The following is a 25,099-nucleotide window of genomic DNA, read 5'->3' on the forward strand; positions in this document are numbered from 1 at the left end:
ATGTCACTGCTTAAGGCTGAGGATCATATATGCTACCAGTCAGCCACCACTAGTCCCTGCTTGAATGACTGATCCCTTTTCCAGGGACTGGATGTATTGCTTTCTTTACCTCGACATCATTTCCCTGACACCTACTTCTCTCTTTCCCACAGGTGACTCAAGCTCAGGCTGGTCAAGGGGGAAAGTAGTAAGAAGCGGTGCCACTAGGGGCTCTCAACTGATCCTTTATCTAGAGGAGGATCAGGTTCCTTGTACCCTTTGATATTTCCTGTACATAGAGTTGCCAGCCCTCCAGGATTGTCCTGGAGTCTCCAGGCGTTAGAGATTAATCTTTTACTAACAATTATGTCATGTGATCAAAGTTCCGGGAATACGTCCAACCAAAACTGGCAACCCTACCTGGAGGAGAGTGGGTACTTCTCTTTGGAAGCAGCTTCTTTGGTCCCATCAGACTTTTTGTCCCATAGTCCCCCTTAGACCAGTCAGTAGGTTTTGGCCCTCCTGCTGTAAGTATGGAGATCCTTCCCATCGGCCCATATTAGATATTTTGGACTGATATCTATTAGTGATTGTTATGGCAGAGTCATCAGGTTGTGCTGTTAAACGTGATCTTCCAAGTAGTTTTTTTTAGTGTGAGAGCAAATGTTCAGTCTTGGCAGACATGCTGTGTTGTTGTTGGTTATGCCATGCAACATTCTGGATAGAGCAAGCTTGTGCCAGCAGCAGCAGCGTTTGTTCTTTGCCTTGGTCTCTGACTGGAGTCAATTCTTGAGGCTTATTTGTTTCCTAGAAATGTGGCATTAGTGTTGAGCCAAGATTTCTGAAAGAAGGGCTTGCCTATTGCTGTTTGACTATCCCTGTGCCATCCCTGGTGTCAATAAAACAAGTTACATAGACTCTCTGTCACTGAGAGAGTGACCTTCAAGGCCCTGCTACCACTGGGCAGAGGGACAACAATGAAACAGGAACAACAGTCTGAGTTTGTGAATGGGTTTGGTCGATTTTATTTTAAAATTCTTGCGCGAAGATGGTTATGGCTACAGAGCCCGCTGTGTGTCATGAGAGTAGTGAGCTAATGGTTAGGGGATACATATTTAGTACTAGAGGGGTAGCCGTGTTAGTCCGGATCTGTAAAAAGCAACAAAGCGTCCTGTGGCACCTTATAGACTAACAGACGTATTGGAGCATGAGCTTTCGTGGGTGAATACCCACTTTGTCAGTACTGTTTACCAGGAAGAAACAAAAGGAGCAAGTGGAAGAGCGTTTGTTGTCAGTCGCAGCTTTATATGGGAAATCTCTCTTTTTAATGAAGAGGTTTATGAGCAGCACAGGTGGGAAAAACATTGTAAAACTTGCAGCATAACACAGGGCTCCGTTTTGTTCTTTTGTAACGTTGCATTGGCCCTCTCAGTTCCTGCCTCTTTAAAAATGGCACAAGTGCATGCAAGCATGCAAAATCAGCTCAGCAATGCAGCAGCCAGGGCTCGCTGCAAGAGGTCCAGGCAACTACAGGGAATTTCTATACAGACTAGAATTGGCTCTACTGGAGTATATTGCTTTGACATCGGTTTCTTTTAAAACCTGACCTTTCTGAGGCCTGCCAGTATTTCTCCCTCTTTGGTGTGGTGGTGCTCTTGCTGCAGCTGTGGTTAGTCAGAATGAGCTAAGGCAGGAAGCAGGCCACACTACGGGTTTTATGTTATTGACTATGTTCCTGTTATTAAGTTATCTTGGTCTACTATGTGTTGAGTGTCTCCCTGAGGCAACAAAAGCATTTTCCTCTCCGTTTGCTGTCCTCTAGTTCATGGATTCTAAAGTCTGGCGTGGGAGGGCTGGTCAGAGACAATATTAACAGCTCACACTGGAGAGAAGCCCCAGCTGCAAGGGACAGTGCCAGTCACAGCACAGCACAAAAAGCTGGGCATGGCCCTCCTTGTTTTACAAGGCAAAGGGCTGGCTCTCCTAGGTCAAGACGACTTTGGTGAGGACTTTCTGGTGCAAGGACAGGCTAGAGGTGGATGGTATATGTTTCAGGAAGGATTTTTGTCTGAGAGTTGGTCCTGTCAGAAGGTGGGGAGGTAGAGCTGCAGCTGTAGGAGAGCCCCCTCCTCCCCCCACCTAAAAAAAGTGTGTAAGGCACCCTGTGTGCCTGTAGTGGCACCATTGCAACAAGGGTGCAAGTGAAGATAGCACCTGAGAGCTGTCCTAACCTGTGCTGGGAGTTTAGCCAGCTCCCAGCCTCCTGCCTTCTGTACCTGTGTTGGTACTTTTTGCTCTAATGGTGTAGAAAAGGCCTAGGGAGGAATCCAACTAACCAGGGTCGGTGCAACCATTTAGGCGACCTCGGAGGTCGCCTAGGGCACTAGAATTTGGGGGGGGGGCAGCATTTTCTTCCGCAGCGACTGCGGCGGCCGGATCTTCCACTGCCCCGGCCGTCGCTGGCATTTAGGCGGAGGGAGCTGGGGCAGGGGAGCGCGGGGAGGGCCGCCTGCAGCAAGTAAGGGGGGGGCGCCTCAGAGCGGGGGCTCAGGGACGGGGGAGGGCGCAAAGTGGAAGTTTCACCTAGGGCACGAAACATCCTTGCACCGGCCCTGCAACTAGCTCAGTCACAACCTCTTGTACAGCTTTCAAAGACCATGTATTGTAGCAGCAGGTGTGCCACCCTTCCAATCAAATGAATGCTGTGTGCGCTCCTCTGTGTGTTTGTCCCGCCCCACTATGCAGAGCCACACCCTGCATCCAGCCGCATTTGGGGAGGCTAGCACAACAGCTGGCTCTGTCAGGGGGCAATGGCCCTGCTTCCCACTGTGCTAGGGCTGGCCCCTCCACAGGATCATAAGGGAAGAGGAAATGAGCTTTGTGCCTTTCCCCCCCACCATCTTGCTCGTATGTGGATCCAGCAGCAGTCTGGTAATTTAAGTTCATATGCTGGAAGCTGCCTTCTTAACTGAGAGTTGGATTTAAACCTGAGACACATTTCCCCAGCTAAGACTAATAATGATTATTATTATTTTTATTAACAATAATTATTTGTAACATGATAGCATGGAGAGACCCTAGCCAGGGGGTCAGGATCCCATTGTGCTAGGCACTGTGTGCAGAACAGAATGACAAGATGGTTCCTGCCCATGTTTATGTGGGTGCAAGTGCTTGGAGTGTATGATGAGCTAGTACTTTGTGAAGATTAGTTATCAGAATACAAAGGGACCAGGAATTGATCTGTAGCTACGGAGTGCTGTTGGCTTCTCCTCTTCCTCTTGGCTTGGGTCTATCTTCCTTGACAATCTGATCATTGGTATCTGCAGGCTTCACCTTAGATGCTCCAGAAAGTCAAAGCTCTGCCAATTCCCTTCAGACCTCAGAGGTAGCTTCCTCTGATATTCTTGGTTATCTGCTCTCTTTACGTACGTTCACACTGACATGAGTTAATTTGTGGGTGGCTGGCAGCTTTACAGGAAAGAGGAACCCTGAAACACTTTATAATTTCTAAACTTTTGTCTGTAATTAATTCACACTTTTAATGTTACTGTCTTGCTGGTTTCCTTTTGAAGTCTGCAGTATTTCCTCCGTTTACCTGCTGCTGAAGATTTGGGGGGGGTTCTCCTACTACTTGTCTCAGTGATAGACAAGTATAATAACCGGTTCACTGTCTCGTAAGGAAACAAAACAGAATTATCCTCCTACATAGGTAGTTTTTTTCCTTTATTTGCGGTATTGCCCCAGCTGATCTTCCCCTATCTTGTCCTATTCATGTGAGAAGAAATAGCTTCTTACACTTAGGCAGAAGTGAGTTGCTTTAACTTAGGAAAAAATGGCCAGACATTAAAATCATGAACTGAAGTCAGGTTGAACTCTTTTAATCATCCTTATGCTGCTCCTACAATACTCTGTGATCCAATACTACCTCTCCAGGCCATAGCTACTTTTGTTTGTCTTATGAAGGGACAGACAGACATTCAGGCTGCTCCTTTTCCGATTCCACATTCTGGACCTGGGAATCTTTCCATTGATTGCAGTGGGGTTTGGATCAGACCTTACTTTGTTTTCTCTCTTCCCCCAACAGAAGAACCTAACTCTCTTTAATACCTGAACACCTCTTTAATGACTTGCTTCACTTACCTGGATATAATGTGGTAAGATGCTCATTGTCTTTGCTCCTATCTCCATATAGGAAAACAGGACATGAGTGGCCTGACTTTCCACTGCCTTGAAACCCTGTGTAGTCATTTACACCAGTGCAAAAGACGTGTAAGCTGCTAGTAAGTCAGAATGGTGCTCCCACTTCATATTCATTTTAAACAGGGGTAAATGAAGGTGCAAGGCAGTAGAGAATCAGCTCTCAATTTCTCACATTATTTCCCTTCCCTTCTAACATGCAGTCCATATAGTAACCCTTCCTTGGATTGCTGGGGTTTTCAGCAAAGGGAAGAAAGTGAAATATACAGATTTGAATTAGTCTTTGCAACAAATTTGAGAGCTATAGTAAGAACCACCTTCTGAGAGAGATTCCAGAAGTGTTTGTGTCATGAACAGATCACCTGTTTAATTCATTTCATTGAGGTTGTTACTATCAGAAAAGCCAAATTTAATACCTCTAGCAAACACCACAAAATAGAACTGTGCTCAGAAAAGGAACTCAGAAAAGTCTGCACCACCAGATTTGGCTGCTGGATAGTAAACCTTTTAGATGAGCCACTGCTCTGAACTGTCTGGAGGTACCAGGATAGGATACAAAACAATAACCCTTTCTCCAGTTTTTTTGCCATATATATTTTGTCAGATTTTAGGAGCAGATTTAGCCTTAGAGTAAATGTGTAAAAAAACATTGGAAATAGCAATGTGCTACTGACTTTTTAGTCTTCTCCCCATCCGTTTTAGATATGGAATATGGCCGGCACCCTGATTTAATAGTTCTTCTCTGATTAGAAGATTTCAGGATGAGTAGATGGACATCTCCATTAAGCAAAAGAACTAAGACCTAGTGTAAGGCCAATGTGAAGTACAATAACTTGATCCCAATCCTTTCCTTTTCTAATCAGTAACAGGAGTGGAGACAAGCAACATGTCCCTGTGTCCCAGGGATGCATTGTTTTACATGTCACCCGACCAAAATACCAAAAGGTGGCACAAATCTCTTTCAGACCTGTCTCCTTATTCATATGTGGAGCAAGATGCATCTGTTCACTCATTAACTTCTTCCTATCAGTGAGGTCAGACTCAGAACAGTTGCTTGCGCATTTAGTGACTAAAATTGTTTTTTAATTTCTCCAGGCTTCAGTTCAAAGGAAGAATTGAATCCGAAACCTTTGGAGCCAGTTTCCCAGGGAAACCCAAGTACGTAAATCAGAATTAATTATATAATTAAGTCATAATAATCTTTTGCTGTTATGTGAATCGTACTTTTGAGACTATAATCAAGAAATGAACTAAACATTAGCTATTGGGGAAAACAACATTTTTGGAACATATATTCCTTTATAATAGAATAACCTAGAACTCCTTAAAAGTTTCTGTTTAGCCATTTGCCATGTCTCTCATCTTCTCTAAATAATAATTGTTTCTACCTTAAGGAAAAAAATAGCAACAGACTCTTAACTTACTCAAAGCAAAGGGTACATCTACATTGCCTGCTTCCCAGTGTGGGTAGACAGACACGTGCAAGCTCTGCTTGAGCTAGCATGCTAAAATAGCCGCGTCGCTGAGTAGCACAGGTAGCACCTTGGACTAGCCACCTGAGTACAAACCCTCCCGGACCCCCATTGTACACACTTGGGCAGCTACCTCTGGCTACACTGAGGTTTTTAGCTTGCTCACTCAAGAAGAGCTAGCCTGCATCTGTCTACCTGAGCTGGAAAGCATGAGTGAGATGTTTGCTGTTTAAAGTATTATACGGAGGACCATGTGAATTCTACAGTCCAAGGGCCATGGCTTTGCAACATGCCATCAGACACAGAATTTGGATCCTGCCAGGGGGAAGCTTACTAACTAATGCCCTGTATTTGCTGTGCATGGGATAAGACCTAGGCAACTGGGCACTGATAACAGGGGCACTCCCTTCATCTGGGATAACTGACTGAGCAGCCCTGGCTCCTGGAATTGGGGCTCTACTGGCTTGGCAGCAGATCTAATGGAGGGAGGAGGGAATCACTGAGAAAATGGGCCCAGCAGCAAAGGGACAGAGACCTACTAGGTATGTCTGGGAGGTAGTAGAGAAAGAGCATCTAGAAACCCTCACCCCCTATTAGAAAGTGGTGGGAGGGCCCTCTTCTCACAATGGGCATGGCTCAGAGCCCATTGAAGTGAATGAGAGATTTTCCCACTGACTTCCACAGCCTTTGGATCTGGCCTAAAAGTGAGGAGTGAGAGAAAAAGAAAGGAAACCCTGAGTAGGGAGAAGAGTCTCCATTCCACCATTGACAAAAGCCCTTCTCTGAACTACCAAATCCCCCAGCTCTCCCCTCACAGTGCTGGCAGTTGTGGCAATTCAGCTGTGTACGGTCAGTACCAAATTCTGCAGCAAATGGAAATTTGTGCATCACTATGAACGGCATTTAAAAGGGATATTAAATAAATTAAATATTTAACTGAATGGCCCCATAATCCCTAATAGTCTAATACTGAATTAATTTTAATACCGTGTCTTTGAATGTTAGATATATTTTAGCCTGTCACAGTAATTAGGGAGGCTCACTACAAAATTATTTAGGTTCAGTGTGTTGCCCTGGGCTGTGGGGCATAAGTGGCTGAACAGAGATTAAAAGTATCACAGTTTAATTACAGACAATTGCAAAGTAAAATGAAATAGCAGGTATCAGAATTCTTATCCCATGGACTCTAATGCTGTCCAACAGTTCTAGCCCACTCCTGTTCCTTTCTCATGCTCAGCTCCATAGTAGAGAGAAACCAAATTCAAATCTAATCTTGGAAGTATTTGAATCTATAGGGAGCAGATTTGGGCTCCCCGTCTTGCAAAGATGTACATGTGCTTAATTTTCATGCTGTGAATAGTCTTATAGACGACAACGGGACTTCTCACAGTTTGCATGCAAAAGCAAATTAAACATGTGCAAAAGTCTTTGCACAGTCAGGGCCCTGATAGGTAAGAGAGCACCATTTTCCACAGGCACATTACAGGGGAGAATTTCACATTAAGGGTATGTCTACACTACCCGCCAGATCGGCAGATAGTGATCAATCTATCGGGGATCGATTTATCGCATCTAGTGTAGACACGATAAAAATCGATCTCCGATCACTCTGCCGTCAACTCCAGAACGCCACCGTGGCTAGAGGCGGAAGTGGAGTTGACGGGGGAGCAGCAGCAGTTGACTCGCCGCTGTCCTCACGGCCAGGTAAATTGACCTAAGATACGCCAACTTCAGCTACACTATTCACGTAGCTGAAGTTGTGTATCTTGGGTCGACACCCCCCCTCCCCCAGTGTAGACCTAGTTTTAGGAGCAGGAATTTGGAATAACGTGGCCCTTTATTAAGGTAGCATTACTGGAAACTCCAGCTGTGCCCCATGGTTCCCTATGAATGAACAGAGTTTCTCTATCATGCTTCCATAATTTAGCATTTTTGAAATTTAGAAAAGTTTTCCCTAAGGGGAAAACTGAAAGCAATTAGATGGAAAGTCCGCTGCATAATCAGGTAGGAACAATCAGTGCTTTGTAGCCTTTTGGTTATTTGATAATTAAAATACACCAGTCTTGGTCAGTCTGATTGGTAGGAAGTAACATCAAAGAGAAATTATGGGGCTTACATTGAGGCAAAAAACCTTAATTAGCACTCTAGTTAAACCAAATTTTGGTTCCATTCAAATCAATGAGTGTTTTGCCATTGACTGGAATAGAAGCAAGATCAGGCTGTTAATGACCGAAGAGACCATTTGCAGATTATTATGGATCAAGCACTTCTATGCAATTAGAGGGGAGAGTTTGTTTTGGGATAAGCTTGGCTTTTCTAGAGTGAGCCTGTACAGTAAGGTATGTTGGCTTGCATATATTCATGTAAGAGTCTATAGTTCAGTTTTAAAAGCATCTACACTAAATCTGAAGACACCACATGAGATTATCAGTCTCGGAATTAATTACACACCAGCCAGAGTAATCACTGAACAATTCCCATATAAAAGCCTCTAGTGCAGTGGTTTTCAACCAGGGGTACGTGTACCCCTGCGGGTACATAGAGGTCTTCCAGGGGTACAGCACCTCATCTAGGTATTTGCCTAGTTTTACAATAGGCTACAGAAAAAGTATGAGCAAAGTCAGTACAAACTAAAATTTCATGCAGACAATGACTTGTTTATAATGTTCCATATACTATACACTGATATGTAAGTACAATATTTATATTCCAATTGATTTATTTTATAATTATATGGCAAAAATGAGAAAGTAAGCGATTTTTCAGTATTAGCGAGCAGGGACACTTCTGTATTTTTATGTCTGATTTTGTAAGCAAGTAGTTTTTAAGTGAGGTGAAACTTGGGATACACAAGGCAAATCAGACTCCTGAAATGGGTCCAGTCGTCTGGAAAGGTTGAGAGCCACTGCTCTAATGCTATAGCAATCAGCATTACTAGGATTTGCTTTCAGTAGCCACTTGAAGAAAGGCCTCCCCCACTCAAGTAGCTACACAGAGAAAATCACAATTTGTTCAGTGGTGTTACCTGTTCACAATGCAGCAGGCTGGGGAGGTGAGAGACCTCCAATAATTCAGATTCAGTGGCCTCACCATAATGCAACAGGCACAGAAGCCCTGCAGTGGCTATTCCCACCCGTGGACTAGCAGCCAGGGACAGTAATGTACAGCACCCCACGTACTGGGGGGATATAGACTGCACCTTCTCAGCCACCCTGTACTTCACCTGCAAAGCCTAAATACTCCAGGTGAAATCCTAGTCCTATTGAAATAAATAGGAGTTTTGACATTTTCTTCCATGGAGCTGGAATTTCAGACTCAGGGTTTTAACAGATTGACTGGATTTCCCTGTATCTGGTGAGTGGGATTAATGATCAAAGCTGTATACCATGTCTGTTATAGTTATTGGGTCCAATACAGTCATGACTGAGTGAAATTCTCTGGCCCGTGTTATAGAAGAGGTCAGACTGGATGACATAATGATCCTCTGAAAATGAATAGGAACGAGAATTTTCTGCTGCGGTCACATAGTGGGATAGGTTGTCAGCGATAACGTTCATGCCTTGATTTCCTGTCAGAGGAAAATCAAATCTAAGAAACAACAAAAATACCCTTCACAGATCTTTAGTGTCTCATTATTATTTCCTGTCTCAGACTGCAAAGTTGATTTGTCCTTCTTGATTGATGGGAGCTGGAGCATCGGTAAACGCCGTTTTCAGATCCAAAAACAATTCCTCAGTGATGTGGCTCAAGCTCTTGATGTTGGCATAGCTGGTCCTCTCATGGGCATTGTTCAGTATGGGTAAGAGTGTCTCCCGGTAACATCTGGCTCTATCTGTCTGTCCAGGGTCACTACACTGCACTGTTCCCAACTCATTTTGGAGTGATCACTTCTAATTTTTTTTACACCACATCTATTCTAAATAAGAGAAACTATCTAAAATTCAACTTTGGAAACTTGGGGAATAACATATTTGGGGTATTAGGAGACTGAATAAAAATGTCTATGGGAAAAATCTACTTGGTTATCTTCAAAGATTGAACATAGACAGAAGTAAGCAAGATGCTGGAGGTCAGACTAGATGATCATAATGGTCCCTTCTAGCCTTAAATGTTTTTATTCTTTTCCTGCTAACTAATAACAAAGTGATAAAAATCACTGAAATAAATGAGGGGGTTTTCTTAAGCAGGAAGTAACCTTGTAAACTAATGAGACTAGTACAAAATAGACTTTGAAGTTCAATTTACATACCAATAGCAGCACAGTACTACAAGGTGAAACAAAATTACACACCAAGCTTTTTTTTTTTAATACATGTTGTAAAGTTATCTATAAACAGCTTTCAAATGAGAGAAGCCCTGTAATTCATATAACTCTCTGTTACACCATTACCACAGGCAAGCTAGTAGCCTCTACTACAGTGGTTTTCAACCTTTTTTCCCCATTTGCTGACTTTTGAATGGAGGTGCAGACCCATTTGGAAATCTTAGACCTAGTCTGTGGACCACCGGTTGAAAACCACTGCTCTACTAAACGAGTTCAGAAATGTCCACTGCCAAAGAAACATTTAAGATGCCATTGTCATGTCTTCACTAATGCCTGCTACTTTATCATTTGTGTTTTACAGGTATACCGACATGTTTATATAGGAAACACTAGAGACGTCCTTTTAAGGGTCTCCTCTGTTACTATGTAGTGAACTGCCTTACGTGACGAGTCTTCCTCTTCCTTCCCCATGGAGCATTACTAAAGCAATTATAAATGGAACCATGCTACATGGGAAACAAAAACTGATAGCTACTTTTTTTTTTCTTATTTACATGTTAGCGATGACCCTTCTACAGAATTTAACCTCAAAACTCATGCAAACTCCAGGGATGTGAAAAATGCCATTGAGAAAATTCCACAGAAAGGAGGACGTTCTAATGTTGGTATGTGGAATGGGGGGTGGCATATCTGCAGTTCCTTAGCCCGAGGAAGACCATGGGATGTGGGATCCTAATTCTAGTGGGCAAATAAGCTCATTGCAGCACCATGGAACCAGGCTTGGCAGATGATGACCTCATGCTCAGGAGCATGTCTCGGGCATCCTCTGATGCGTACATCACCATCAGACTAGCAAGGGTATTAGAACTTCTCTGCCCCCTCCATTGCACTGATTTGGGGAGAAAGGAGCTAGCAAAGACCTTTTAATGATAACTTACGTGCATTGGTCAGTGAGATTTTGAGCCCATCTTATGTAAAAGATTTTTTTTTAATTAATTTTTTTAACGTCTAGTTTCCACGGCTCCTGCTGTGGTTTGGTTTTCAGGAAAGTTGAGAGTTGTGGGGTGTCGCTTTTCTCCTTCAACCTCATCAGCAGCTCCCCTGGCACATCTGAGTCTGGTGCTCTCTTTGCTCATCAGCGCTAATAAAGAGGAGCAGAGAAAGGTGAAGTTCGCACCTCTGTTAGAACCAGGGTAGGGCATAAACTTGGACCATTGGAGGTGGCTCCCCTTCCTGTTTGTGTAGCCATGTCAAGTTGCCTACACTCTGTCTTTGCTAATGCATCCCTTTCCCTGTGCTCTAGGCCTGGAATTTGACCTCTAGGTCAGTGAATCTCAGAGTTCAGTGTTGCTGTGTCTAAAGAGACTGGTTACTGTCAATAGGATACAACATCCTCCCATTCACTTCTCTTACAGGGAAGGCACTTTCATTTGTTAACAAAAACTTCTTTTTGGATTCCAATGGAAACCGAGGTGGAGCACCCAATGTGGCCATAGTGCTAGTGGATGGATGGCCCACCGATAAGGTAGAGGAGGCCTCCAGACTGGCAAGAGAATCTGGAATCAACATTTTCTTTGTCACCATTGAAGGAGCTGATGAAAACGAAAAACGGAATGTTATTGAACCCAACTTTGTGGACAAGGTACTGGGGTACTTGAAACTAGATCTGGGTTCACAGTGCAAAGCCTGGAGCTAGGCCTGAATGTTACTAAGGTTTTCAGGGTGTTTGGATCTGACGGTTTGATTTGAGCCCATCTTGGATGAGGTTGCTCTCTTCCCCCACTCCCTTTTTTTCCCTTTCTTATGGTTATGGCTTCTCTGTAAGAATTGCCATAAGATCTAACATTTGAATAGCAATGGGCAGCAATGCTCTAGTCATGGGTTCATAATTATGTTTGTCTGAGACTGTCTATATTACATTCTGCCTATACTAGAAAAGAACTGCTGGAATGAAGAACCAGTAACATTTTTATTGGGTAATTAATAGAGGGGGGAACTTCCTTACAGTGAGATCTATTAAGCTATGAAATAGTCTCCCAGGGGAAGTGGTGAAAACCACAGCATTTGGGACTTGTAAAGCTAGACTGGACAAAGTATTAGAAAACAGGCTGTGAGCCACAATTCTGTGCTGGCTGGCAAATGTGGACAGATAACCAAACACTGTAGGTCTTTTCCATTTCTAATCCCTATTTTTCTATATTCCATGAATGATCTGAGCTAGAAACAAATACCATTTTTAAGGCTTGGATTAAGGCTGTATAAAGCTCCTGTCTATATCCCTGCACTACAAAAATACCAGACCACACAAATAAATAGACTGCAAAAAATACCTTCCCTTGAAATCACAGCATTCCTAATACCATCCTTCCCGACTTGAATTCTCATATGATTTTTATTATCTTGAACAACTACAGTAGAAACTAGTGTTGTATATATTAAAGCATGGCTGTTGCCTCTTTTAATGAAATAATTTCTTTATTACTACTGTTGTTAGGATTTGTATGCATTATGACATTAAAAGCCACATTCTGTTTCCAGTTACAAAATGCAGGTGTAAATCTGGAGTAATTCCACTGAAGCTAATGGAGTTACTCTGAGTTTTCACTAGTGTAACTGACTCAGAAGGTATTATTTGTATCTACACTGTGATTCTCCCATTCAACAAAGTCTGAAAGGCCCTTGAGCCCCATGCTAGTACTAAGGTCATAAACAACTCCCGTTTCCACATCCAAGAGAAGGCACAATAGCCCAAAGTCAGTAAAAACAGACAACTTAAAAATGTGATTTTGAGGTGTCGCTGAACACACAAAATTATTTTAAATGATATTAATAAATTAGGTGACACCCACAATTTTTGATCCACTGACCATCCACTACCTAGGCTAGAAACAGCTCAGTAGCTTAGTAAAAAGACTTCTAGCATCAATAAGTCTAAGCTCCGCTCCTAGATCACTCATCAGAAAGCAATACTTTTGACCCCTCTACTACTTAAATTTCCAATGTTTCCATTATAAATCTCTAACTGGGGGAGGTTAAGACAAGGTGTGAACATCTTACCAGTTTCAAACTGCTTTGGGCTGAACCATGGTGTGGCATGCAAGTTAGCAGCCAATTTTGGAGGTGTTTTATGTTTGCTGTGCATGGTGTAAATCTGTCAGAGCATTCTGGAGTTATGGAAAGGGAAAACAGAATATTTTGAAAAAAGAAGTCTGGAAATTTTTAAGTTCTAACTAAAAATGGCTTTATTTTAAAACGTAGGTTTCATCAACAGTTGTTAATGAGTCCTTGCGGCAGACTAAACACTTGGATATTATGAAAATACATATTTCAAAATTTTAAATGTTGAGTATAGCAGCCAATGGACATGCATAACATCCATTTTTCAACCCTTTTGTAGATGTTATGAAGTCATTTTTTCTTAAAAGCTACCTTCAGCACTCTTGCCATATGATGTAATAACTATATCTCAAATTTTAGTGCCTAGGATGCTAGGCCTGGGGCTTGGAAGAGCTCAGTTCATTTCCTTGTTCCCTCACAGACTTTCTGTGCAACCTTGGAAAAGTCACTACAGCTTGTCTACACTGGCAAGTTTCTGCACAGTAACTCCTGAGGTTACACACTGCCAAGCCACTTGGTACGCAGAAACTGCACAGTTGCAGCACTGTAAAAAGCCCACCCCAGGCATACAGCATTCTGCACCGGGGCTACAGCGCTGCGGTGCCAGTGTAGACACCCTGGTCGATTACAGCGCTGCAACTGGCCTCTGGGAGGTGTCCCACAATGTCTGTTCTCACCTCTCTAGTCATCACTTTTGAACTCTACTGCCCTGCTCTCAGGTGACCAACCATCATCCCTACCCTGTAAATTCCTTTGGAATTTTGAAAGTCCCCTTCCTGTTTGCTCGGTGATGCGTGCAGTGGTCTCAGCGCATCTTTCCAGGTGGCCATGCCTGCTCCATTCACCAGACAAATCCCCCTTTTGGAGCAATGCTGAGCTGCTGGACCTCATCAGCATTTGGGGAGAGGAGGCTGTCCAGTCCCAGCTGCGCTCCAGCCACAGGAATTATGATACCTATGGACAGATTTCATGCAGCATGCCAGAAAGGGTACATGACTGGGACATACTGCAGTGCAGGAGCTGCAGAATGCCTACCACATGGTGCGGGAGGTAAACCACCGTTCTGGTGCTGTGCCCACAAGCTCCCAGTTCTACGAAGAGCTGGACATGATACTTGGTGGCGACCCCACCTCCACTGCGAATACTTCAGTGGCTCGCGTGCCAGTCAAGAGTGGACCAAGCCATGAGGAGGAAATCTTGGACAAGGATGTGGAGGGGGAGGCGAACCCAGAGGCAGAGGATGACTCAGAGGTCAGAGATGCATGCAGCCCTTTTCTGCCCCAGAGAAGGCTAGTTAGTCACAGCTGTCAGATCTTGGTAAAGCGTAAACAAGAGAGGAGGACCCTGGTAAATGGGTTTGATTTTGGGAATCGCTGAAGTGAGTTGTTAGGGGGGCAGGGGACAGTTGCAGAAAGCAGGCTTGTGTCTGTCTGATGCACATACCACCACATGCCTAGGCTGAGCAGTGGAACAGGGTGTTGATTGACTCCCTCACTTCACAGGAATCTGCCTCAGATCTCCAGGAAACTCTCATGGAGATACTGGGCAATTCACTGCCACAGGTTCTTTGGCAGAGCTGCTTTGTTTCTTGCCCCATTAAGGGTAACTTTCCCACACTACTCTGCCATCACTGGGGGGAGGCCAAAAAACAAGAATTGAAGGGAATGGCGGGACAGCGAGAAGAGGGACTGAAAGGAGAATGCGGTGCACCAGAACAAAGCCATGGAATGGCTCTTAAACATTATGGAGCACCAAGTGGACATGCTCCAGGCTCTAATAGCACTGCAAACCGATCAGATCCACACCTGCCCTCCCCTGCAGCCACTGTCAGAAAACTCTTTCCCATATGCCCCCCAGACACCACCAACACACTCTTATCAACCTGCTGGCTCCAGTCTGTACCTGCTGCATTCCACTCCTGCCCCATCACAGTCCAGCTCTGCGGACTCCCAGTACCCACTGCACTCAACACCCGTCCCTCTGCAGTTCAGCCCTGCTGAAGTACAGCACCTGCTGCACTGTACTCCAAAGGAGAAGGTTGGATACGATACCTGGACATACACAAATCTTTAACTGTTCCAAGACCCAACCTCCTCCTGAGACCCTCCCTTCTCCCATCCCCCTGCGTATGTGTTTTTTGTTTCTCTCTCTCCTCCGGTTGTTGTTTTTTTAATAATAGAATTGTTTTGGTTTGAAAGCAATCTTTATTCCATTAATTGAAAGCAAACAGAGCCCTACAGAGCAACAGGCAATTTTCTTAAACCTTCATAGTGCATCATCTCCACCAATCACAATAATCTCCTAACATTACATGCATTACGCTGCTGAGCATAGCAACAAATATCAGTGGCTTTCACCTTCAAAATTGCTGCCTCCAGGCATCCCTGATCCTTATGGCCCCGCCCTGCACCCCTCTAATAACCCTAGTCTCTGGCTGTTCAAATTCAGCCTCCAGGTGCTGAGCCTCAGTAGTCCATCCCTGAGTGAAGTTTTCACCCTTCCCTTCACAAATATTGTGGAGTGTACAGCATGAGGCTTTAAGCATAGGAATATTGTCATTGGGCAGGTCAAGCCTCCCATATAGGCAGCACCAGTGGGCCTTTAAACAGCCAAAAGTACATTCAACAGTCATTCTGCACTTGCTCAGCCTGTTGTTGAACCGCTCCTTGCTGCTATCAAGGTTCCCCATGTATGGCTTCATAAGGCGGGGTCTCCCAGGATCGAAATGGGCATTTCAACTTCCCCTACCATGATCTTCTGGTCTGGGAAGGAAGTCCCTGCTTGCAGCCTCCTCAACAGGCCAGTGTTCAGAAAGATGTGTGCATCATGCACCTTTCCGGACCAGCCTACGTTAATGTCCGTGAAATGCCCATGGTGATCCACAAGTGCCTGGAGAACCATAGAGTAATACCCCTTCTGATTAGTGTACTCGGTGGCTAGGTGGTTTGGTGCCAGAATTGGACTATGGGTGCCATCTATCGCCCCTCCGCAGTTAAGGAATCCTATTTGTGCAAAGTCATCCACAATGTCACGTATGTTGCCCAGAATCAGTGTCTTTTGGAGCAGGATGCAATTAACAGCCCTGCACACTTCTGTCAACATGAGTCCAACAGTCAACTTTTCCACTCCAAACTGGTTAGCGACCAATCGGTAGCAGTCTGGAGTAGCCAGCTTCCACAGTGCAATCACCACGCGCATCTCCAATGGCAGGGCGGCTCTCATTCTCGTGTCCTTGCACCGCAGGGCTGGGGCGAGCTCATAACACGGTCACATAAATATGACTTTCCTCATCCAAAAGTTCTGCAGCCACTCCTAGACATGCATGACGATGCGATCTCACCACTCAGTGCTTGTTTTCCGAGCCCAAAAGCGGCATTCCACTGTGGTCAGTACCTCCGTGAATGCCACAAGCAATCTCGTGTCATAACTAATATGCATGGCAAGATCAGTGTTGCACTCCTCTTGCCTTTGTAGTTTAAGGAATAACTCCACTGTCACTCATGACGCGTTAGTCAGAGCAAGCAGCATATTGGTCAATAGTGCGGGATCCATTCCTGTAGACTGAAGAGGCAGAGCACACAGTACACAAACCGTTGAAAGATGGTGCCAAATGCAGACGGAAGCACAGGGATTGCTGGGATGCGAAGCAATGCATCACAGGGCATTGGGACAGGACCCAGGATGCCCTGCGACCCCCTCTACCTTCCACAACTCTTAGCAGCAGAAGAGGAAGAGATGCTCTGTGGGATAGCTACTCAGAGTGCACTGCTCCGAATACCACTGCAAGTGCCACAAGTGTGAACGTGCTATTGCACAGGCAGCTGACAGTGTGAACACACAACAGCGGTTTCCCTTCAGCGCTCTCTGAGCAGCACTGTAACTCTGCCAGTGTAGAATACCCTTAGTCTCTCTGGCCTGGATCCACAAATGGACTTAAGCATTACAATGCCCTGCATCACAATGCCTAGCTTTTAGGCACCTAGAAAATTACCAGACTAAGAATGGCATCCACAATTCCTGATTTAGGTGCTGACACTCCTTATACAATGAATGGGGGGAGAGAGATATCTCAGAATGGGATCCACAACAGCCAGCAAGCTATGCAGGGAGCTGCCTAAACTAGCCAATGGGAGATATCACTGAGAGGGGTGTGTCCTCTCAGAGTTAGGTACTTCTGTTCAGGCTGCATGCAAGACAATTTTGTGCCTTCATCCCCATTGGTAACATAGGAATACTACTACTTGTCTACCTCACAGGTGCATTGTGAGGCTAGATAAATACATGAGCATGTGGGGTGCTCACACATAGTACAGAAATAAGAGCCATATAGATCCCTGAGAGAGACAGAAATAATAGTTTCATTTAAAGTCTACTCCCTTCCTGCCAACAGCTGGAATATTAAGTCTCCAGGACTGTATCTATCTAGCTTTGTCAGGAAAGCCCACACATCCATGGAGAAACATCACCCCATTCCTGTGATGCTATTTGGTTCTTATAAAAGTCATTGCACCTGGATACCACAGAGACTGATACCTTTTAAGATACTTGGTGCACCCTAAAAATACTACATATACCGAAAACACCTGGAGCTCAACTTGCTTTTGGGAGATTTCTTCCACAGAACAAAATAAAAGCCACAAACGTCTAAATGAGAAATCATAACACAGGGGCACATACTAATTATTCAGCTAAACAGGGTAAGTAATGTCTGCTCAGTAAACTTGTTTGAGGTATGTCATGTCCATTGCTTTGTTATAAATAGATGAAACTTCTGGTTATTCTTGGAATAAGAGTGAATCCCTGCAATCTACACTATGGATGGTCTAGTCTTAAACCATTTCAGATAGGCAGCCAACACTCATGTCAATTTAAAAAGTACTGCAGGGCCAATTGGCATGAAGTTGTGACATGAGGTGTGATATGCCAGATCAGCCAGGGTTCAGGATGCAGGGTGGAACTTAGAAAGTATTTTCAGAAAGCAACTTGTTCTCTGAGCCACCCTGCAAGATGATTTTGTGCACTTTCCACTGTCACTCTGCCATGAAATACATTTCCTATGAGCTTGAAAGCCCTTAATGGCATTAGCTGGGCTGTCTCCAGGCTGCATTTGATTGGCTTATAGTCTTGTTTTCATTTATTTTTTAAAAGGGCAAAACTACAATGAGGCTCTGTGACCCTGCCAGAGCCGGCACAGAAGATAGAGAGCAGGGGGCCCAAGCAGGAAGGCAAAGCTGGCAAAACAAACATCATTCTGGGATGTAGGAGCAGGAGTGTTGTAAGCAAGACACAAGAAGTAATTCTTCCACTCTACTCTGCACTGATTAGGCCTCTACTGGAGTACTGTGTCCAGTTCTGGGCACCACATTTCAGGAAAGATGTGGACAAATTGGAGAAAGTCCAGAGAAGAGCAACAAAAATGATTAAAGGTCTAGAAAACATGACCTATGAAAAAAGTGGGTTTGTTTAGGTTGAGAAGAGAAAACTGAGGGGGGGTCCTGTTAAGTTTTCAAGTACATAAAAGGTTGTTACAAGGAGGAGAGAGAAAAATTGTTCTCAACCTCTGAGGATAGAGCAAGAAGCAATGGGCTTAAATTGCAGCAAGGGAGGTTTAGGTTGGACATTAGGAAAAACGTCCCAACTGTCAGGGTGATTAAGCACTGGAATAAATTGCCCTGGGAGCTTGTGGAATCTCCGTCCTTGGAGATTTTTAAGAGCAGGTTAGACAAACACCTGTCAAGAATGGTCTAGATAATACTTTGTCCTGCTATGAGTGCAGGGGGCTGGACTAGATGACCTCTCGAGGTTCCTGCCAGTCCTATGATTCTGTGAGTTTATCTTGTGGCTGTAAATGGCAGCATCAGAATGTAAAAAGAGCAGCAAGATAGAAGAAAATAAACATGGTGAGGCTATGAAGTGAAGCCTAAACCAACGTGTACAGAACTTAGAGCTGCTGTGACATAGATTTGCTGACACCAAATGTAGTGGGTAGGACACTAGTACAGAAACAGTTGAACCCTCCTTTCAGGTGGATGATGAAGAGCAGACACATAATCTGGCTAAAACGCTCTCAACAAGTTAGTTGGAACATTAACATCTTAAAGATTTTACATTTTAAAACAATTCTGAATCTACCTCTCCTACCTACAACATACTCCACATTCCAGCCTCCTCCTCCTCTCTCCCTGCACCCACCCACCCAGCCAGAAATCCATTCCCTCACCACAAGTTCCCAACTCCCCTTGTTAGGTCTGGAAGAACTTCCCCCCATCTGCCCCCTATGTTCAATCAGAGTCATAACTGCTTAATTTACTGATTAAGCTGTAAAAAATTAAGAAATTTTGCTTCCACTGCACTGGGGAGCCAACACAACCATGTCAGATTCTCTTTTAGTTTATGCATCACCATTTTTTTTTTGGCCACATTTCTGTTTCATGATCCTGATTTCTGGTTGGGACGGCATGAGCCAGAAAGAATGCTGCTTGACTCTCAGGTACCATATCGAATTTGCAGGACTGACAGGTGGACAAAACCTCATCTTTTTACTTTTAACTGGAGGGGATGTGATCTGGCGCCATTGCCAGTCAAACAAGGAACTCCCAAAGAAGGCCACTTTGTACAGAGTATAACTCTGAACTACATGAACAAAGATATTTGAAAATGAATTTGTAGTTTTGACTCTTGGCCTAACTCTGACATAACCTGTTTACAAAACCAAATTCAGAGGGTGGTGGAATTTCATATTGAATTTTTCTGACAATTAACACTGACCGCTCCATCACATATTTTATAAATGCCGGGGCAGGATGTCCAGTGCTTTAGCTGACCACACTTTACATAACATTTAGATTTTTCTCAGGAAGGCAGCAGAATTTGATTGTGTAATTAAACTCAATCCACATTATGCCCAATAAGTGCCTTTTTACTTTTGTATTTGCATCTCTCTGCAGGCTGTATGCAGAACAAATGGCTTCTATTCCATTAACGTGCCAAGCTGGTTCAACCTACGCAAGGTAGTCCAGACCTTGGTGAAGCGGGTCTGCGACACTGATCGACTGGCTTGCAGCAAGACGTGTCTAAATTCAGCTGACATTGGTTTTGTAATTGATGGTTCCAGCAGCGTTGGCACTGGCAATTTCCGCACTGTCCTCCAATTTGTAGCCAACATAAGCAAAGAATTTGAGATTTCAGACACTGACACCCGTATTGGAGCTGTGCAGTACACCTATGAGCAGAGGCTGGAGCTTGGATTTGACAAACACAGCACTAAGCAAGATGTTCTGAATGCTATTAAGCAAATCAACTACTGGAGTGGAGGGACCAGCACTGGAGCAGCCATCAACTATGCCTCTGAACAGCTCTTCAGCAAATCCAAACCCAACAAGAGGAAGATAATGATTCTTATTACAGATGGCAGGTCTTATGATGATGTCCGAGTGCCAGCCATGACAGCTCATCAAAATGGTAAACTAGTGCTATTTTCTGCTACGGTGGCCCACTCCACCTATATACAGTAGCTTAACATTTATGGAGGTAAGGCAGTTAGAGTGGTCATTGCAGTATGGCAGTAGATGGGCTTTTGGGCAGCTCACCACCCTAAGCTATGGCCTTGTTAGAGCTAATCAAGATGAAGGTGGGTGAGTAAAAAGATGGGAAGTCCATAAGAAAATAGTGTAGTCAGATTTGTCAGACAGGATGTCTCTCACACACTGCAGTGCTCAATGGGTTTCAATAGGCCTACAGCCACAAGAAGTGTGTGTATGAAGCTCACTTTTGCTTTCAGTGTAGGATGTTCAAATACCTTCTGTGCCAGGCTTTCAGGCAACAGCCTACTACTGTTTGATGCCTTTTGCCATTGGCAAGACTTATTCTTCAGGGCTGACACTGCCTCCCCACACCCCAGTCTGTATATATGGTTCAATTCTTGTTGGACACTCAAATAGAGGCTGTAAAATAAGCTGCAATGGGACATGGAGAATTTTCCTGGCACAGAAGCAACATAGGTCTGATGTATGTGGCTCTATGCAGTTCCTTTCAGGGACCCCAGTGTAAGCATTGTATTGTGGGTGGGAGAGGAATTAGCTGTAACACTCAAGAGTTTCAGAGCCTGTTGTACATAAGAGCGGCCCATTGGCTGCACTTTCTATAATGTCTCTCAGAAGCCACAGTCCAGAGTCTGGTCCCTTCATTTTATGCCCTGAACATTACATCTATTGTGGGATCAGATTTTGTAAAATTAATTTCAATGCAGTGACTGTTTTGAAAACACACCTGGCCATTTTAAACGCTGGTTGTCTTTTCAGGGGTCATAGCTTATTCTGTTGGAATTGCATGGGCAGCCCAAGATGAACTGGAATCCATTGCAACAGACCCGGATAAAGAGCATTCCTTCTTCGTGGATGAATTTGACCATCTCTACAAATTTGTTCCTAGGATCATCCAGAACATTTGTACAGAGTTTAATTCACAACCCCGGAACTGATGAAAGTAGGCAAAGCATTATACTAATGCTGGGTCACTGGGTGTCATGCAGAAGATACACAAAATGCTATACAAGTAATGCCAGCTATGAGTCCAAGAAATACTAGAAGAGTTATTCTCTGGCATTTTTCAGTTAACAAAGCTGATTTCAGCTCTATTCCTTATGCATGATAAAGCTCTGTGTAGACAGGCATTTTTATTTTAACTTTTTTGCTGGCTTCAAAACTCTGGCTTGGTTGGATAGACAAAGACAGTTACAACCCTTGAAAAGATAAATCAAATGACTCAGCTTTGTAGATTGAAAATTTGTTTCCAGAAGAGAGGTTTGAAAAGGTTTTTCAGTGTAGATCCCAGGGACATTTTCATTTGGCCTTTGTGTATTGCAGAAGCTCTCTTTAAAGACATTCTCTATCATAGTGCTTCTCAAACTGTGGTCTATGGAACATAGAATATCAGGGTTGGAAGGGACCTCAGAAGATCATCTAGTCCAACCCCCTGCTCAAAGCAGGACAAATCCTCAATTAAATCATCCAACAGATTATTGCCCCATATCCCTAAATGCCCCCCTCAAGGATTGAACTCACAACCCTGGGTTTAGTAGGCCAATATGCAAACCACTGAGCCATTCCTCCCCTCACTGGTGGGCTGTGGAACACTGCCAGGTAGAGGCCAAGTTGTATCTATCGCAGTAGTGAAGCATCTCTGTCTTCTAGCAGTGATGCTTCCTGCTAGTTGTTGTCCAGACCAGGACTCTCAGGGTTTCCAGAGATGCTTTCCAACAACATCCAGAACACTTTCTTTAAAACCTTGGACAGCTGTTTTATGTCTCTCTGACAGGTTTTCATTTGGTATCATTTCAAGCTGATAGATACAAACAGGAGAAAGAGCCAAACTGCAAATGGATAGATTAGAGCAGTGGGATCTGCAGGCATTTACTGACCCTAATAGAGTTCTGCACCCATGGAGAAGAAGCAGCTGATGCACATACAAAATTGAGAAAATGGAATCCAGAATCCCCACCCATTGCGTTAGAGGGAGTTTATTTAGAATCTTGTCCTATTATCAGTGTCCAAGCATGATAGTTACTGCAAGGAGGGTCTGGGCTCAGGAAGGGCCTCTGTCTTAAGTGGTACACAATATGAAAAAAGTTTGAGAACCACTGCGTTGTCATCAAACCATTTCTCTTAAGTTTCACCGTGAAGCATGGATGGAGATCAATAGCATGAAGAGAAAAGACTGCTCTAGAGTTGTTTTGTTAAGGATTTAAGAGAAACACAGTTTGCCTATATTATTGTGTATTATACATTGGCAAAAGCAGGACTTCCTAATGGTAGAGAGAGACTCTGTAGATGGAGTAGTTGGGGTTGGTTTTGTCTCTGTTGGTTCACAGAGTGCGCATTACACTGTGCTTGACCAAGCCAATTATACTACACCTCTACCCCGATATAACGCTGTCCTCGGGAGCCAAAAAATCTTACTGCGTTATAGCAGGGGCGTCTCTAGCTTTTTTGCCGCCCCAAGCACGGCAGGCAGGCCGCCTTTGGTGGCTTGCCTGCGGGAGGTCCCTGGTCCCGCGGATTTGGCGGCTTGCCTGCGGGAGATCCGCTGGTCCTGCGGCTTCAGCATACCCACTGCCGAATTGCTGTCAAATCCGCAGGACTGGCGGACCTCCCGCAAGCAAGCCGCCGAAGGCAGCCTCACTGCTGCCCTCGCAGGGACCGGCAGGGCGCCCCCTGCGGCTTGCTGCTCCAGGCACACGCTTGGTGCACTGGTGTCTGGAGATGCTGCTGCGTTATAGGTGAAACCACATTATATCGAACATTATAGGTGAAACCGCATTATATCGCATTATATCAAACGTATCCACCTAGAGCACTGCTTTACCGCGTTATCTGAATTCGTGTTATATCAGGTCACGTTATATCGGGGTAGAGGTGTATTATGACTCTGCCTTCTTAAATGAGGAACTAATCATCAGCAAACGATGCCAGATGTGATATATTATTGAAGTCTTGAAAGACTTGGGCTTTAGTTGGTGTCAGCTGGCATCTATTTTTTTCACCCACTAAAACTTGATAATATACATTCATCGTTTATCACAGTTCCTGGAGGGAAAGGGGAGAAGAGTTAAATGTTACTTGAGAGAAACAAGACTGTTCATGAACTTCACTAGCTATTGGAATTTGTAGTCCACAATGCTTGGGGATAGTTAAAAAGGGAAGGGTAAGAAATTAATGATGAAATATGAAATGACTTTTTGTGGCTCAATTCTCATAGCTACTACACTTTGAATAAATAACAGGATCTGAATGCAAACATGTCATTAAAATTACTACTCAAAAACATCATTAGAAATACAATCCTTCCAACCCTAATTAGCCAAAAGAAATAATTTCATCAGAGACAGAGGCGAAGGGATCTGTGCCACTCTGCAGTGATTGCCTACAGGCATGCATTACTTCACAATACAGATAGGTTGAGATAACAGTAGAACAAGGAGATTATCAAGTTATTTCATTAATGAGATATTTGCAGCCTTCCATCAGCAAAACACACACACCTGCAAGGCACTCTGAACTCTCACTGGCCTAAATTCTGACACCCTTCATAAACCCTGAGTAGACCAGTTTTACACAGGGGGTCTAACATGGGAATATGAAGTTAGGAGCAATAAGGGCAATTTGCATGCATTAAGCAGGGATCGGCAACCTTTGGCCTGCGGCCTGCCAGGGTATAAGCACCCTAGCGAGTCAGGCCGGTTTGTTTACCTGCCGCGTCCACAGGTTCGGCTGATTGTGGCTCCCACTGGCCGCGGTTCGCAGCTCCAGGCCAATGGGGGCTGTGGGAAGGGGTGGCCAGCACATCCCTCGGCCCACACCACTTCCCGCAGCCCCCATTGGCCTGGAACAGCGAACCGCAGCCAGTGGGAACTGCGATCAGCCTAACCTGCAGACGCGGCAGGTAAACAAACCGCATGCCAAAGGTTGCTGATCCCTGCTTTAGGGCATTCATTTTTTTGAACATTTTAATCTTAAAAAATAGTAAACTTGATAATCATTTACCATGGTGGTTTTCAAATGCTCTTCACTTATGTGTAACAAAGTTCAGTCACCATCAAGCATGCAAAATTATTTTTCAAAAGGCAGCAAGGTAAACCACTTAAAAAATAAAACCATAAACTTATTGAACAACTGTTTTGTGTGGTGACTGAATGTCATGAGAATTTCATTGCCTAAGTCTTTGAAGTGATCCTTAAATTGTTAGATCCCCAAAAGTGATTTTTTTTGCTTATTCTACAATTGTGGAATTACCACTGATATCAATGGGAATCAAGTTTATAGAACAAGTGCAGAATATATCCTGTTATACGTTAAACATTTACCTTGGACAGAAACCAAAGTACAGGTCATCTGCTGAAAAGCCCCTGCAAAGAACATTTTGTTAAAACATGGAATAGTAAGTTATGTGTAAAACTTTTCATAAAAACAGTTTTTTTTCTTGTATATTTGTTTGTGAAGGAAGCAGAGTTCCTTTTGTAACATGTCGGAGCTACTTTAAGAGCTTTTCGTAATACAAGTTGCTAAACTTTTTG

The 25,099-nt window shown here is 44.0% G+C and overlaps 1 protein-coding gene across 1 annotated transcript in view; it reads left to right on the top strand.

Moving 5' to 3' along the window:
- VIT (vitrin) overlaps positions 1 to 21,935 on the top strand; it is an 85,855-nt gene extending 63,920 nt beyond the window's left edge. The window contains exons 15-20 of the mRNA XM_045010326.1: positions 5,272 to 5,334; positions 9,300 to 9,447; positions 10,474 to 10,577; positions 11,328 to 11,554; positions 19,977 to 20,490; positions 21,330 to 21,935. Coding sequence (XP_044866261.1) covers positions 5,272 to 5,334; positions 9,300 to 9,447; positions 10,474 to 10,577; positions 11,328 to 11,554; positions 19,977 to 20,490; positions 21,330 to 21,508 — 1,235 coding nt within the window. The 3' untranslated portion in view covers positions 21,509 to 21,935. The remainder of the gene's footprint in view (positions 1 to 5,271; positions 5,335 to 9,299; positions 9,448 to 10,473; positions 10,578 to 11,327; positions 11,555 to 19,976; positions 20,491 to 21,329) is intronic.
- The last annotated feature ends 3,164 nt before the right edge of the window (positions 21,936 to 25,099 follow it).

The sequence above is a fragment of the Mauremys mutica genome, chromosome 3, assembly GCF_020497125.1.
Source record: "Mauremys mutica isolate MM-2020 ecotype Southern chromosome 3, ASM2049712v1, whole genome shotgun sequence".
In the NCBI taxonomy this organism is placed as follows: domain Eukaryota; kingdom Metazoa; phylum Chordata; order Testudines; family Geoemydidae; genus Mauremys; species Mauremys mutica.